This window comes from Protopterus annectens, chromosome 2.part1, assembly GCF_019279795.1.
Source record: "Protopterus annectens isolate FY-2018-M chromosome 2.part1, PAN1.0, whole genome shotgun sequence".
NCBI classification, from domain to species: Eukaryota; Metazoa; Chordata; order Ceratodontiformes; family Protopteridae; genus Protopterus; species Protopterus annectens.
The window spans coordinates 1,787,629,865-1,787,647,131 of NC_056729.1; the positions used below are offsets into that span (position 1 = coordinate 1,787,629,865).

At 42.2% G+C, this 17,267-nt stretch overlaps 1 protein-coding gene across 1 annotated transcript in view; it reads left to right on the forward strand.

Annotated features, from left to right (window-relative positions):
- Positions 1-717: 717 nt before the first annotated feature.
- LOC122795033 (spermidine synthase-like) overlaps positions 718-17,267 on the forward strand; it is a 116,773-nt gene continuing 100,223 nt past the window's right edge. Inside the window, exon 1 of the mRNA XM_044063614.1 lies at positions 718-888. Within this exon, the coding sequence (XP_043919549.1) occupies positions 718-888 (171 nt within the window). The remainder of the gene's footprint in view (positions 889-17,267) is intronic.

Here is a 17,267-nt window from a genome sequence, read left to right on the forward strand (position 1 = left end):
TGGCTGTTGATGGTATTAGGTAGGGGTGTGGGACCAGGGTTAGGATGGATGTCTCCGGAGCAATTTAGTTATTTAAAAAGGTAGGAGAGGAGTTTGGTGAACCTGAAATGAAGTTTGGTGTACTTTTGACAGGCTTGGAATACATTGGGTTTAATTTTGTAAGCATGGGGGTCTAGATAGTTGATGTGGAAGAGAGTTGATGTAATGGTATAGTGGATTGTTTTTTCTTGGTGGGAAAATATAGATGTTTGCCATGGGAGGGAGTAGGTGGCTGGTACTTGGTAATTATATGTGATGAGATAGTACAGTAGTATAAGCAGAAGGGTAGTGGGAATGAGAAGGGCTGTTAGCTGTAAGTGTAGTCTATGCAGGAGAAAAGGATCAAAAGGATACTTTGGCATCCTGAATTTAGGTGAGGAGAAGGAGTGATATCTGGTAAGATATATGTGAAATGGAGTATGTAGGGGTATCAGAGCTGGGCGCTAATAGGGGGTGTTATACTGAGGTGGGATTAACAGGAGAGAAAGAGGAGTTATGGAGTTGGGTGGGAGAGCAGCAAATTTCTATTGGTTGGGTACTAGGCTGTGATTGGTGATGGAAGTACGGGTGGTTGGTAGTTACTGGATTGTACTGGGTGGTGAGTGTGTTGTGATTGGCTGTTACAGAGTGGGTGGAGTGTATAAAGTATAAATGTAATTGATGTGGGGGTGGGTGGGAATGGGGGCAGGATATGGGAGTGAAGTAATCTCGAGTGCAGCGAGGGCAAACAGAGTGGGAAGAACCAGGTTGCAGCAGGCTGAAGTTTCCTTAGAAAAGCAACCAGGAAAGCAGAGAGACGGTGTGTCCAAGATACACGAGTGTAAAGTCAGAGAAGTGCAGAGACATGAGGTAAGTAAAAGTTCACAGAGGAAAGAGACAGAATGAAAGTGGGGAGAAGGAAATCACATTGCGAAGCAGTGGTGTGGGGTGAGTGCAGGTGGAGGCAAGGAGAGTAGCTATAAGGGCAGAAGTAGCACAGACAGGGAGGTGGGTATCAGAGTCCATATGCATTTTGAGCTGAGGAGATAGGCTTAAATAGCTTGACAATAAGCAAATGGACACATACACTAGTAAGGGCTAACTTATACAGTCTTGTCTAAGCAGCTGAGGGAGGGACTGATGGTTCAGCAAACTCTACAGCAGTGTTCAGCTAAGTTGTCTGATAATGTAACAGCCTGGAAAAAAGAAGAAACAGAAAATGGTGTGAGGTATACTGGTTACAAAAATAATTAATGATATTGCAATACTGGGACCACAGACAGGAGTTATAAAGAGGGAGTGTGCAAACACTAAAGCAGTACAACAGCTTAGCAGAGATAGGAACAGGATTAGGATATGTGGTGAGTGGTCAAAGAGAGGGGAGAGAGCATGCCAAGGCAGTAGAAATCTGCAATCAGCACAGTTAACAATGATACAGGAATTAGGAAATATAATGTTAACAATGGAAACAAAAGTTTCATCCAATAAACAAGTAAACACAGTTGAAAAAAAACACCTTATACAAGAATGTAAAAATACAAGAATACCAATGTAGGTATTCTGCTCAATAACAATATTATGTTTACACAGCTAACCCAAGCAGAAAAACCAGCATACTTTACTGATAGCCTGTGCAGTTACAACATTTACATAAATATGCAATAACAACATGGAGCCAAGATACTGTATATATATTACAAACTGCCTGTCGCATCAACATAAAGGGCCTAGTAGCAAAATATCACAATTGTTACAGTGCTACTCTACGAATTGGCAACAGTGGTTATAAAATGCAACATATTCAACGCGTCTGTAAAGGTCTTACATAGAGCTAGCTCTGTAAGGTGTTTGTAGTGAATGAATACAGTAGCCAGTCCTTTTAGTTGTTAAAGTAATACACAGAATGTGTGAGCATTATAGTGAGTAGCATGTACGGCTTTTATGCCAGAAGAATGGCACCCAGGCTAATAAAATAAAATATGCTGAGCCTCGGTGGGAGCTAATAAGCTGTGACCAGTATTGCTGAATGCTGTGGTGAACACAGAATAGTGAGGTAGGCAGAAAGCAAGTTTCTATGCATTAAGAGTGTACCTTAGTTTATAACATCACAGTAGAGCACCATGCAATAAAAGCTTGACTAACCACTGTAGGACCAGTTCCTAGTAAGTAGCTGACGGTAAGTTGAGCTGAAGTAGAACACAGAACATTCCTAGGCTCAGTAATCATTTGTTATGTAGTAAGCCACAAAAACATTATAATATGTGATAAAACAGCTATCGACAAGGAGCTAATGTACATTGCAATGCATTCAAGAGTCTCAATTACCTCTTTGCAGAGTTATTCACAAAAACATTTATAAATGTTCAAAACAGGAGCAGGAGCGTACCACTGATGCCAATAAAACTACTGGAATATGGAGGAATGGGAAAAATAGTGCTAGACACCGTTCTAGGGATTTAGATGTCACAAGGCATGCTGGGAAGAGTGACCAAGAGTGCAAATGTGAGCAGAGTATCAGAGTGTATAGAAAAGGAGAGAATGTAACTGGCTGTTTGAACCAGGTCGCAGCAGGCTGAAGTTTCCTTAGAAAAACAATCAGGAAAGCAGAGAGAGGGTGTGTCCAAGATATATGAGTGTAAAGTTAGAGAAGTGCAGAGACATGAGGTAAGTAAAAGCGCACAGAGAGAAGAGACAGAAAGAAAGTGGGGAGAAGGAAATCATAGAATGAAGCAGCAGAGTGGGGTGAGTGCAGGGGGAAGCAGGAAGAGTAGCTATGAGGGCAGAAGTAGCAGATTCAGGGAGGTGGGTATAAGGGTCGGTGGTGTGCTATGAGCTGAGGAGATAGGCTTAAATAATTTGACAATAAGCAAATGGACACATACACTAGTAAGGGCTAGCTTATGCAGTCTTGTCTAGGCAGCTGAGCAAGGGACGGATGGTTCAGCAAACTCTACAGCAGTGCTCAGCTAGGTAGTCTGATGATATGACCGCCTCTTTGCAGAGTTATTCATAAAAACATTTAAAAATGTTCAGAACAGCAGCAGGAGTGCACCACCGATGCCAATAAACCCACTGGAATAGGGAAGAATCATTTTCATTTGATATGTTTAGGTTTATCCATGATAGAAATTCCTCTAAAATGGGAATGTTCTGGCCTGGGGGATATAGACTACTACGATAGTTAGGTTTTTATTGTTGTTTATTTGAAGAGTTGTTAGGAGAAATTCTAAGTTTTGGTAGGGACTGATTTGGGGTAAAATGTGAGATTTAGGGAGTTTTTATATATTAATGAAACACCGCCGCCCTTTCTGTTGAGCCTATTAGAATGAATTATGTTGTGGAGAATTTCAGTAACTGAAATATGTGGCTTTAGCCATGTTTCAGTTACTGCGACAATAGTTGGGGTGTGGGTAGTTATCCAGGTATGAAATTCGGAAATTGTATTACAGATGCTATGAATATTTATTGCTGTAAAGTGTAATTGGTGTTGTTTTGGGTTTGTGTTAGATTTTTGTGGACGGTTTAGGCTGTGGTTGGGGTGGATGTCCCCACATTTAGTAAGTGCTAAGAGAAGGTGAATTGTAGTATGGGCATGACTGTTCTTAGAGAGGGGTATGGGGTATTGTGAGCGGCAGAGTTTAAGTTTGGATTTGATATAGAGAAGTTTTGTTTGGGTGAGATTAGTAGTATGAGCTGAGATTAAGGAAGGAGAGATGTCAGAGTAACTATTATTGTTATCTGTTACTGGTAGGGTGTGGGTGCTGGATGACTGTGGAGGTGGGCTTAAGGTGGTGTATATAGAGGTGGTATAGAATAGTAGGCTTAGAAGGGCAATGCAGGTTAGAATGAATAAAAGGAATTGTATGTGTTGCAGTGTATTAGTGTTGTAAGCCATCTTAAGGAAGATAAGTGTGAGTATGTGGGAGGAGTTTCTAGGGGGTGTGTTTTTGAGTAAATGGAAGGGTATTGGTGAGATAATGAATGGGAAGGGTTAGGGAAGTATAAATGTAATGAAAGAGAGGGTGCGTGGGAATGGGGGTAGGGTAGGGGAACAGAATGAGCCCAGAGCGAAGTGGAGGGAGAACGGAGCGGTTTTGCACCAGACCGCGGAAGCCCTAACACCCCACGAATCCAGCAAAAAACTATATCTACACAGGTAGGAAGAAGAGCAAAAATGCACCTAGACAGATGGTATCTGTTTTAATGTGGTGAAGAAGGCAAGTGTATAATTTTAAGTATGGTAGAAGTTGGGAAGAAAGAAATAAACTATACTCAAGAAGGCAAGTGTATAATATTAAATATGACAGCAGGTGGGAAAAAATATGATATATGCAAGCACACTACTGGGGATTCCTATGAAGCAAGGGCAGGAAAGCTAAATCAAAGGATGGTGCTTTGCTACATCAGGTTTTTTGATTCCTCTGTAATTAAGCAGGAGTGGGAGGGAGGCGTGAAGGTTCAAGGTGGGAAAGGGGATAGACACAAAGTACTATAAGATTGTGAGCCCTAAAAACTGGACCAGGCCAGCTTCTAAGAAAACAATCAGGAAAACCAAGCTCAGTCAATTCCAGGTCAGTGTAGTACAGTATCTTCCTAATAACTACAAATCTTGTGCTACTAATCTAGTACAGTGTGGTGAAAAGGACCACCACTTCTACAGAGAAAAACAATTGAAGTATTGGCTGCAGGTACATAGGTAAACCTTTTTCAAGAAAAAGAAAGTAGTTTTAAGTAATTGACCTAGCAGTACAATAGGAAGAGAAAAAATGGGGGGGAGACCAGTAGTGTACACACTTACAGTAAAAGGCTATAGCAAAATGTATTTAGTTTAGAGGACAGATTAAATACAGCTCTAATATACACTAGTGTAGCTGTAGCTGAAAGCATTTTAGTGTTCCACTGATGCAGGGTCTCATAGTGCAGGGCAACCAGACAGCCTTTGGTTTATTGGAGGTTGGCCAAGACACAGAATAAAACTTTTGCTGAGGGGAATGCGAGCACACTACTGGGGATTCCTATGAAGCAAGGGCAGAAAAGCTAAGTAAAGTGTAATACCACACAAACTTTGAGGAGAGCTGTAATAATGCAAGAAGAGCAGTATTAGGTATATAGGTGACTGGTACCATATGGATTGTTACTCTTTTGTAACTCTACCACTAAATCCATCAGGATTACAAGTTCAGTAGATATATGCAAAAGGGCACTTTCAAACAAAAATGTCTTTTTGTTGGTTCTACAAGAATCTGGCCAGAGAAAACATAGTAACCTGGAAAAAACATTTACATCAGTGATTCACATATGAATAAAAATAGAGGATACAAATATAGTCAAAAATATGTTTTCTGGGAAGGTGAGCTTCTTGCTCAATAAACACTGTAAAATCACCCGTAGTGAGAATTAAGAAGAGACTATGTTTCTGCGCTTGAGACTGGGAAGAAGAAATAGAGAGATCTGTAGATCATAGTTAATTAAAACAGATAATCAAATTTATGTGTGTAACACAAATCTGTGATTTAGAGGGATGGAGCTTTAACTGTGGCCCAGATAACCCTGAGTGACCCAGGAGATGGCCAGGGATGATGCAAGTGAGCAGCCATGGCTGGTTCTCCCATACTCAGTCTAGGGATAGTGCTTTATCCACTGTGATAGTGAAACCCAATAGGGAATGGACGACCATAGAAATACAGCAGAGAGTCCATGGCATGTAAGGTCACCAAGCAGCCTGTGTTGTAGCCAGGGCTGGCCATGTCTAGAATGGTATTGCAAAATTTTTAATTCATGAAAGCTACCATGAGGCCAAAGGGGTAGGCATTGAAAGGGATACCCTGAGGGCTGCCAGAATGCTGAAACATGTGGAAAGTGATTGTCAGTATTTAGTTGGAGGAGGAGGAGAATATTGATGAAAAATATATGTGTAACAACACACATTTGCAATGTCACCCACAACTACCAGACACATGTTTTTCTTGTAAGGAAATTGGGTGTGTGAAGGCACAAAGTGAAAATTGTTTTGCATAGATTGTGGCCATACAGGCTAAAACAAAGGTGTTTTTAAAGAATGTCACAAGATGTGGGTCAAATAAGTATTTTTGTACTGACTCTCTAAAAAACATTCAGAGGCAACTACTTCTGAAGAAACTAGATAAAAGGAGAGAGGAAAAATATAGTGTGACCCTAAGATTCAGTATGCAAAGTCCACACGGAGTTTGCATGTGTGTGCGCTAACTACATATTCATGTCACACACCACGTTTAAACATAAATAAGCACAGTTTTTTAGCAGGCTGTTGCAACAGTGTTGCCAGCCAGGAAGCCATTTAAAGCAACACGGATAGCAAACCTGTGTACATCAAAGCATAGTCTGTTAACATGTTTGCGTGGAATGCCACAAAGATCACGATAGCTTATGGATGGAGCAGTGGTGCAGCGGTAGCATTATCACCTCACAGCAACAAGTTCTCCAGTTCAATTCTCGGCTGGGGTGCCTGCTGTGCAGAGTCTGCATGCCGTCCCTGCATTAATGTGAGTTTCCTCCAGGTGCTTCGGTTTCCTCCCACGTCATAAAGACTTGCGTCTGGAACGCTTCTCCCCAGGCCTCCACTGAAAATTGGCTTCATTCCAAGTCGGACTTTCCTGGGTAACAAATCTTAAATAAATAAAAAAAATAAATAAATATATATTCTCATACCTCTCAACTTCTTAGTACAAAAAATTTGGACAAAGTCCAAAATAATGCGGGACAATGACCCAGAAATAGAGACAGATTTTACATATTTGCTTTTTTAAAACTTAAACATGTGCTCGAATAACAAAATTTATGTTAAGATACATTTTCTTAAGGAATTGGAGTGAAGTCTGAAACTCAAAAGTATGTAATTATTTAGTAACATCAGTCCTGAGATCATCCCACTGATACGGCAGAAAACCACAAATTTTATAAGGAACAGACCAAAAGATATAAGGAAAAATCTTGACATTCTGTGAAAATCTGGACAATTGAAAGTTATAATAGTTAAATATATGATCCAAACACAGTACAGGACCATGTATACAGTCCAGAGTATTGTGAAATCCCATTCCTGGCATTCTGTACCGAAGTTGTGTAAATGATCTGTAAGGTTACATGGACTGCAATGTAAAATAAACACTCAGGGGAAGTGCGTGTATTAAATAGGGGCACATACATGAACTGTAGGAATGAACACAGGGAAAGAGGACAGGTGAAACAACCTAATGTACAGCAGATGCAGGCATGTCAATGGAAGACAGTTATAGCAGGAACACCAATCACATATCAATATGGTACAGTATGGATTGCACAGTGAAAATGTGTAATATGTGACTGTCACACAAGGTGACATCGCAATGGAGAATATGTCTGTGTGAGATAAGCATCTTTACATGAACAATGCAGAGGTCATCTATAAGAGATGTGATATACAACTGGAGTAGGGTACATATTGTAAAGCTGTGCAAACTGATTTGCCTGAATATAAATGTAATCTCAGCAGTGGTCACCAGCAAGTGGGACCCAGGTAAAACCTCATGGCCACATTAAAAGCAGCATGCACAATTATGGACAATATCAGAATACTACCACCAATAATCCTATGTCTCTGACATAACATATGTGATTTAGAGAAATAAGAGATGGTACTGCACAAACACACTTGTACAACTATTATGACATGTCTGCTCTCTATGAAGGTAATCACACACACTGTCCCGGCACTATAATGTTTGCTGGAGATATTAGGAGGGACACTGCTATACCCATATATGACATGATCAATACAAGCTAGTTGACTGGTGAGCATGGCATTCTTAATTGGCACAAACAACACTGTCATAAATGTTACCCATGACATTAATATTATCAAACAACTATGTATGTTCTGTGTGCATCACTGGAACAGGTATCACACATGCATCTGGTGTAACAACCTGAGGGGGGTTCCACACCATCAGACAGTAATGTTTATTCCACAAAAAGAAAACCTAGGTATGGCCAATAATATGTGTGACAGCTGACTGTGGCAAGAATGGCACACTTCAGTTACACATCAGTGGAAGATGTGTAGTGATGTACATAAAGGAAGGTGCATTGTACTCAGTTATTGGTGTGATGAAGGATGTGAGCTTTGGAAGTATTATGGCCTGTGATGTGGATATTCTTCACATACTCAATAGTTGTGTTACATACAAGGGAGTAGTCAGCACTGTGGCCACATGCTGGTGGATGTTCTATATACCATCTACCCCAGGGCACAGGTCACATACCAACTGGTCTGATTATAGGGTGTGATATCTACATTATACTTGGGTTCGTTTTCATGATGTAATAAATCCCCCCATGTCTTTGTGTCATTGCAGATGTTGTCACAGCTCTGGCAGCAATCTTTGGTGTGTGTTGATACTGTCTGCATTATACTACTATCACAGTTGGTATTAATGATTGCCCACAATCTGTAGTCCTTCAGACACCTGTTTGGACACAGGATGTGTATGTCATTTGTGATGTATGTGACTTAACTAATGGAGAGGAAAGGGGCTAGCAGACAGCCCAGATGTACAGCCCTGAGATTTAGGTCACTTCACATATTTCATCATATTTAGATGCCACATATGTGATACACTGGTCTCCCCACTTGGTGATATAGGTGTTTATGGCCACATTTGACAGTGTTGAGTGAATACCTCAGTGTGAATTTGTGTCAAATGCATTGGGCTTGTCAAGTTCAAAAGGATAATAGTGTTATCATCATGCATGCCTTCAATGACCTCTTTGAGGAAATCTATCAGATGCAACAGACATGATGTACATTAACACCAGTCTACTCGTTATATTATAAGCATAGCACTTGTTCTCAAAGCTTCTCTTCTAAGCAAGCACTCTCAAACTCAAGTAGCACTATATCCACCTACCACCCAAACCACTTCCCTTAAAGGCACAGCACTCTCTTATAATATTCTAGCATGTCGAGTGGTAGATTGCCTGCATCTTCTCCTGCTCAGCTGGTTAATCTGGGAATCTTGAGACAATGCTATAATTGTCTCATGCACACAGACAACCCTCTCCTCCTCCCAACAAACACAAATACATGTGAGAGATGCAACTATATAGCCAAACTGGAGGCTGAACTCTCTCAACTCAGGACTGGCAAGACCAGACAGGAGGAGAAGGTAACCACACACACAACAAACCCAGTCACACATAGACCTACCCCAACTGCAAATCAAGCACATAATAACACAAAAACATACTTGGAGGCTCTATTAAAAAACTTACCAAAACAACAGAGGCTCCCAAAGCAGACAGCCAAAAATCCACCACCTCAAAACATAACACATGCAACACATACTTCAATAAATCGGTGTGTCAATAAATCACAGCCCTTAAGGCCAAACACTATGCCTGATACACTAGTGATAGGTGATTCTATAGTCAGACACACTGACGTCCCACTTACCAGGCTGAGCAAGGAGAGGGTAAGCGTAAGCTGCCTATCGGGGGCTAGGATCCGCCATATAACACACACACTCAGGTCACTCAAAAGCACGTACAAATATGACTCCGTCATTGTCCATGCCGTGAATGACCTGAGGCGACTCTCCTTGGACTACATGAAAGGAGACAGAGGAGCTCTCTGATTATGTAGCCCAGGCTGGTATGACCCTGACGCTGAGCAGCATCCTGCCCTCACCAAGAATGATGCCACAATACAAAGACAAGATGATCAGCTTTAATAATTGGCTCAATTACTGGTGTCATTCTAGGGGATCAATGTCTGTCTGCTTGGGATGACATGCTGGGCAAGCCAGCTGCTTGAGGGACAGCTTGCACCTGTCACCACTGGGCTTCGGATATTGGCTAAGGCTCTTGCCACCCCATAGTGCCTTTTTTAGACAAGGCTCAAAGACGAACCCACCTCCTTAGAAAACAAAAACGGAAAAAAATTAAGGGTAATGCTGCTCAACGCCAGAAGTCTAAATCTCAAGATGCAGGCTCTCGAATCACTCCTCAGTATGGAGAACATCGATGTCTCAGCTGTAACGAGACCTGGTTCAAGGCTCCTGAGAGCACCCCAGCACTACAAGGCTTTACCTCGTATCATGCTTTTCGGCCCCAAAACCGGGCCGAACCACAAAGGAGGGAGTGTCCATATTCATCAAGGATACCCACACCTCTAGGTTAGTGGCAACTCATGAAGCATCGGAGACCATCCAGGTGCAGCTAACCGTAAGCAAAACTGCTATACAACTGGTTGCATGTTACAGACCACCCTCCCAATCTCAAGAACCCCACTCAGCCTTCCTGAAGACATTGGAAGATATGAATGTCTCACCAAATACCATCATATTGGAAGACTTCAACTACCCTAACATAGACTGGGTGCAGTATTCCAGCCCTAACACCCTAGCCCAAAGGTTCCTGGATTTCATAACCTCAAATGCAATGGAACAGCTAGTCACCTCTCCCACAAGGGGGGATAATATACTAGACCTGATCATCACAAACATGGGGACAAAATGCTCCACACCGGAAGTATTGCCCTCACTGGTGAGATCTGACCACAAACTAATCACCCTGGATATACATTTACCACCTCCACCCCCAGCACAAAAGACTACAGTAAGAAACTTCTCAAAAGCCGACTTTACACTTCTCAAGACTGAGATGGTATCATTTAAGCCCACAGGGCCAATGGAAACCACATCCCACAATGCTGAATCCTACACAAATGCTTTCTACGGACATCTCCAAGAATGCATGGATCGTGCAATCCCAAATAAAACCAAGACCCTCTCCACCAAAGGAAAGCATCCTGTCTGGTGGACCCCAGCTATAAACAAATTGTATAACAAAAGAAGGAAGCTACTGCAAGACAGAGCAAAATCCCATAAAGGGAAGGCATCTTTGATCAGCACTAGTAGAAACCTGCATTCTCTCATAAAAATATCCAAGGCCAACTTTGAGAGAAAAATCGCCAAGGACACTAAAGATAACCACAAGGCATTCTTCAGTTATGTTAGAAACCTGGGCAGAAACACTCAGATATGCTCAGAGTTAGTACACAACGACAAAAAATGTACTGAACCCACAGATATTGCCAACATTCTGGCAGACAGGTTCAGTGCAAATTTCTCCCCTCCCTCACCTCCAAAAGAAGAAATACTCATCCCAGCTGAATGTAACCTCCCTGTCATCTCTGATGTCCAGGTGAGAACCGCCCTCAGCAAAGCAAAAAACACAGCATCTATGGGACCTGATGGTATCCCCGGCTGCTTGATACGTGAACTCCAAGAGGAGCTAAACCCGCATATAAAAACGTTATTTAACCTTAGCCTTACTACAGGATATGTACCTGGACACTGGCGTACAGCAACAGTGGTCCCACTCCACAAGGGAGGCTCCACTACAGACCCTGGGAACTACCGCCCCATAAGCTTGACCAGCCTGGTTTGCAAAGCTATGGAAAGAATTATTATGGAACTCATAAACAACGACATTGGGGACCTACAGACACTTGATCCCACCCAGTTCGGCTTTGTAAAGGGCAGAGCCTGCCTTTTGAACCTGGTTGACTTTTTCGAAACAGTCACTAGAGCCATTGATGAGGGCAAGGCAGTCCATACAGCCTACCTGGACTTGGCTAAAGCCTTCGACACAATACCCCACTCGGGATCATAGATAAGCTAAACAGCTTAAATGTAAATCCATATGTCACAAGATGAGTTGCAAACTGGCTAAAGAACAGAACCCATAAAGTCAAGATTGCGGGAGCCATGTCAGACTCAAAGCCAGTCACAAGTGGTGTCCCACAGGGCTCTGTCCTGGGACCCCTCTTGTTCGGCATTTACTTCTCAGATGTGAAAGCAAACATGGGAGGGTTGTGGCTGACAAAGTTCGCAGATGACTGCAAACTGGGTGCCATAGTCGATACACCAGCTGACACATACATCCTACAGAAAGGCCTCACCGAAATGGACAACTGGTGCCGGAATCACGGCCTTAAACTGAATGCCAAGAAATGTATAGTCATCCCCTTTGGGAAAAACAAAATACCCACATATTATCACATAGACAGTAACCCACTGAGTACCGAAAAAGTAATCAGAGACCTGGGGACCCAAGTTGATAGTGACCTCTCATTTGACACCCACGTTGCCAAAGTGGTTAGAAAGACTTTCTACCTTGCCCACCTTATCATGAAGGGGTTCATATCCAGTTCAAAGGAGGTCATCGTGCCCCTGTACTCCTCCCTTATCAGGCCCATGATTGAGTACAATGCCCCATTTGGTATGTACCTCACCCGGCACTTACAACTGCTGGAGAGACCCCAGAAGTACCTCACCAAGAGGATATATGTCATATGCTGCCAGGCTAAAGAAACTCCAGCTCTATTCAGTAGCATCCCGCCTGCTCAAAGGTGATCTGTGCTTGATGTACAAGGCCATGTCCAACCAGAAATCGATGGACATGTTCCACCTCAAAAAATCAAAATCCATAAGAACCACGAGAGCCAAAGATTTAAACCTCAGTACAAACATGAATAGAACATGCTGGAGGGACAGATTCATAACTCAGAGGCTTCCCATACTCTGGAACAAAATCCCAGTCCATGTTAGGCAGAGCCCCTCACTGACTCTCTTCAAGAGAAATCTTGACGAGTGGATGGGAGATCGTAGGTTTACCCCGGGGGTCACCCCTGTGTCGCTACTTAACAGAGGCACAGTAAACTAATTTTAATAAGTAAGGCGGTCTTCGATGTGTCACTACTAGACAAAGGCACAGTATTCTAAATGTATCCTATACACCTTAGTACCACTACATGGGGTGGCAAAAGCCACATCTCTAGGGCTAGGCTTGCAAATGCCCCAGGGCAGATAGCCTAGTACTAAACTATGAAACTATGAAACAACTCACACAGGTCTGTTGCACACAGCCAGGTTATTACTAGTGTCCTTTTAGAAAAGGTCCATGATGACACATTGGTCTACGTCACAGATAAGGAGAATCAGGATGTGTCTATACATGCATGCATCATTTGCTCCCCCCCCCCCTCCATCTTACATGGGTCTGTGTTGATATCCACCCTTCTACAGGAACATAGATTGTGTAAAGGATGTGTTGAAGTGTGTATTCAACTGTGTCAGAAAGTTTGCATGTGCTGAGCCACATAATAGGCTATCTGTAATGTTGTCACAACCCATTGATTTTAATTCTGTGTGACAGGCTGGGTTTAGGTAAGACAGTGCATACTGCCTATCCTGAGCTAGCCTAGGGTTTGGGCACAATCCCCCATGCAGATATCATTGAGAAACTCACCAAGCTGGGGATTGACCCTTGTGTCACTAGATGGGACTCATTTGGTTCACTGACAAAACTCATACAGTGAAAGTTGGTGAATCAACCTGTACCAGTAGACCTGTCACCTTTGGCATACCACAAGGATCTGTACTTGGCCATTTACTGTTTGTAATCTATTTCTTGACAGTTCAGGCTAAAGTATATAGCCTTTTGCTTACAGCATTTGCTGATTCTTACATACTGGGTGCAATCATTGAGTCCACCTATGATGGTGACAAACTACAGCAGGGGCTAACACGGAGAAATGAGTGGTGGCAAAGCCACACAGTCTACAGATAAATGCAAAACTGTGTCATTATTTGTCCTTCTGCAAAGTGGAATTCTTTACTAATGATAACATTGCCAACAGTCTCACTATGCTGAAACCCAGTGATGCAAGTACTAGGAACACATATTGATAGCAATCTAAACTTTGATCTCAAAGTGTCTACACTGGTATTGATAGCCTATGTTGTGCTCATCATAAGTCACACCATTGTGTTCAGGTCTGAGGATTAAATTACAGCACTGTACTTGAACCACATTAGAACACTAATAGAGTATAATGCTCTCTTGCATGTGTGATACCCACTACTTCTACCAATATCTGCTAGCTACCAATATGTGTTGCCCTCATGCTAGGCCAGTAATTGTCAATCTGAATCCTCACTACTCACACTGGAGAGAGACGTGCACTTGGAATACAAATGGATACCTTCAGTATTTCCAGATGCAGACCTCTCTGCATCAAGTGCAATTTCCCTTAAGAGCACACAGGGAACATACTCAGCCTGGGGTCTGGATGTCTCTTTATCTGTCTCCCTCCAGGTCCACAATAAGACACCCACTGGTACAGCTGTAGGGTTTGGTCTTGAGCAGAGTGTCCAAGCCAAGAACTTCAGCATCCTTTATTTAAACCCAGTGCTTCATGTCCCTGTCCCAAGTAGCTGACATGCACACATTTTAAGATTTAATTTTCACACACACACACACACACACACACACACACACACACACACACACACACACACACACACACACACACACACACGTACACACCTGGGAAAGGCTGGCACAGATTACCTTCTGTACATATTTTTCCCAGACTATAAGGTAGTTATCACTGCCAACAATCAGTTACTATAAGGCTCTTAAAAGTGCATCCAATTATACTGTATAATATTAATGCTAATACAAATGGTAGTAGTTTACCAAGCCAGCTAGGCCTTCTGGAGTGGCCCACAAAGTGTCACCAAATAAATGTAAGCACTCTCCAAGATTAGATACTTTCTACAAGGGCCAGCCACAATAGAAGGTTTAAATATATTTTATAATAAATAATAAATGTACATGCAAATACTGAATATATATTCACAGTAAACCACAGAGTTCAGATCACAGGAAATATTGAAAAGAACATTGATAGACAGACTCAGACAAATATAGAAAAACAATATCTAAACTAAGCTTCACTATATTCCTGACTGAATCTAAAAGAATTGCTGTTCTCTAGTTAATTTACTTACTACTGCAAGGCAAAATGCTGTGGGTGAGAGTCTTTCTAGTCAGGCTTCTCAAACAGAATACTCAATACTCTGCAATTTCTCTTTGTAATATCTAAAATACAATTTCCAAGAGGGCTGGCAGAATGACCTCATCTGGTCACCTCACTCTAGGTTCTCACAGTATTCCCCTTTGAAGCTGAGAAAGGAATTTAGCAGTGACGGACACAATACACATACAGATGTTTATGGCAATGCCTGGGGCCTCCCCTCTTTTAACTGACTTAATGGACAAAGGCTTTTCCCCAGATCCAGTGTCTTGTCCTATTCAGCACTGTGGGGTACCTTGTAATGATTTAATAGCTCATTTACATTTCCCTTATTTTTCTTTTTCCCTGCTGTGTCAGTATCCTCTATTAAGACATATAAATTTAATTCAGCTGCAGTAATACATGTACATTTCCCTTCATTTCAGCAGGCTGCACTGTTGATAAATTTCAACACAAACAAAGCTCACAAATACATATTCAGCACAAGCATCTGTACAAAATCAGTTTAATATACAAATGACGTACAGTTCTAATACATTTGTAACACAAGCATCTTGTATAAATCAGTTTGATATTCAAAAGACGTATAATTAGTTACAAAACTCCAGCTGGCTATGCTGCACTTGCCCATATCATCGCATTATGTACCTCACCAGACATGTGCTGCATCTGGAAAGACCACAGGAATTTCTCACCAGGAAAACACAGGTCCTACAAACCATGCCATGATGTATGTGGATAGACTGAAAGCCATGTCACAGTAATCTATATTGTATAGGATGAGGTGATGTCTACCTGGTCTCCAGGCCAGTCTCTGACCCTGCCTGGGTGGGAAGAGTGCACATCCACAAATCAGATATAGCTGCTGACATCAGCAGTGTCTAGTGAGGAGAATATGGTAATAACAGTGTCCCACATACTGGTGTTAAAGGCTCTCTGTAATTTCAAGCATCTGCGCAAACACACACACACACACACACACACACACACACACACACACACCAGTTGACTGCAATGAGAATAGAACCCCTAGCTATCTAAGTACACAGACTACAGAATTCTGTATTTAAGGCAAGTAGCACAACTCAAGTATGACTGGGACTGTCTCAGACAACACTTTATACTGGTGGCATCATAAGTGTCTGGTGAGGAGAATATGGTAATAACAACGCTGATGTAAAAGGCTCTCACTCTAATGTCAGGCAAGTACACAAATACACACACACACACACACACACACACACACACACACACACACACACACACACACACACAGATGACTGCAGTGAGAACAGAACCCCTACCTATCTAAGTACACAGACTACAGAACTCTGTATTTAAGCCAAGTACCACAGTCCAAGTCTGACTTGGACTGTCTCAGACAACACTTCATAGCTGCTGACATCACCAGTGTCTGATGGGGAAAATATGGTAATAACAGTGTCCCACATGCTGGTGTAAAGGGCTCCCTGTAATGTGAAGAAAGTGCACAAACACACACACACACCAGTTGACTGTAGTGAGAACAGAACCCATACCTATCTAAGTACAGTACTTTACACAAACGTGTCTGACTTTTACAAGGCTGCAGGACAACTTATAGTGGATGACATCAGCAATATATGCTGGAAAGAAGATGTTGGGAGGCCTGCATGAAATGGATGTGTAGGCATGTGCAAGTGTCAGAATACCATCAATTCATGGGATTAGAGTAGTAACTGTAGGATACACACTTACACGCTTATGCTGTTCTGGCTAGACACACACATACACCTGAGTTGATTGCAATAAGAACAGAACCCCTACCTATCTAAATACACAGACTACAGGGCTCAGTACTTTGCACAAGCACCATGGCACAAGTCTGACTTTTGCAAGGCTGCAAGACAACTTATAGTGGATGATATCAGCACTGGATGTAGGAGACAAGATGTTGCGATGCCTACAGAGGTTCATAGTTTTATAGGTTCATAGGAGGTTACTAGGCTAATGGCCCTAGGGTCTTTAAAAGCCTAGCCATGTAAAAACCCAAGTACCCTTATTGAGTATAGTTAGATGGCCATTGTTAGCAGAGTGATTTTATGATAAGCACTGACTACCCCTGTCCATGAGGGACATAGGTGCTAACACTGGGGTGAATTTACAATCACCCATCCAGTTGTCATGGTTGTGCTTGAATAGTTATTGAGGATCACTGCTTTACATGCTGTGGGAGCCTATTCCAGAGGAGCAGCAATCACTGGGAGATATATCTGTCTCTCCAGCATGTTCTGTTTATGTCACAGGCTAGGCTAAGATCCCTGGAGCAAGTTATTCTTGTCCCATTTGATTTGTGAATGGTTTTCCG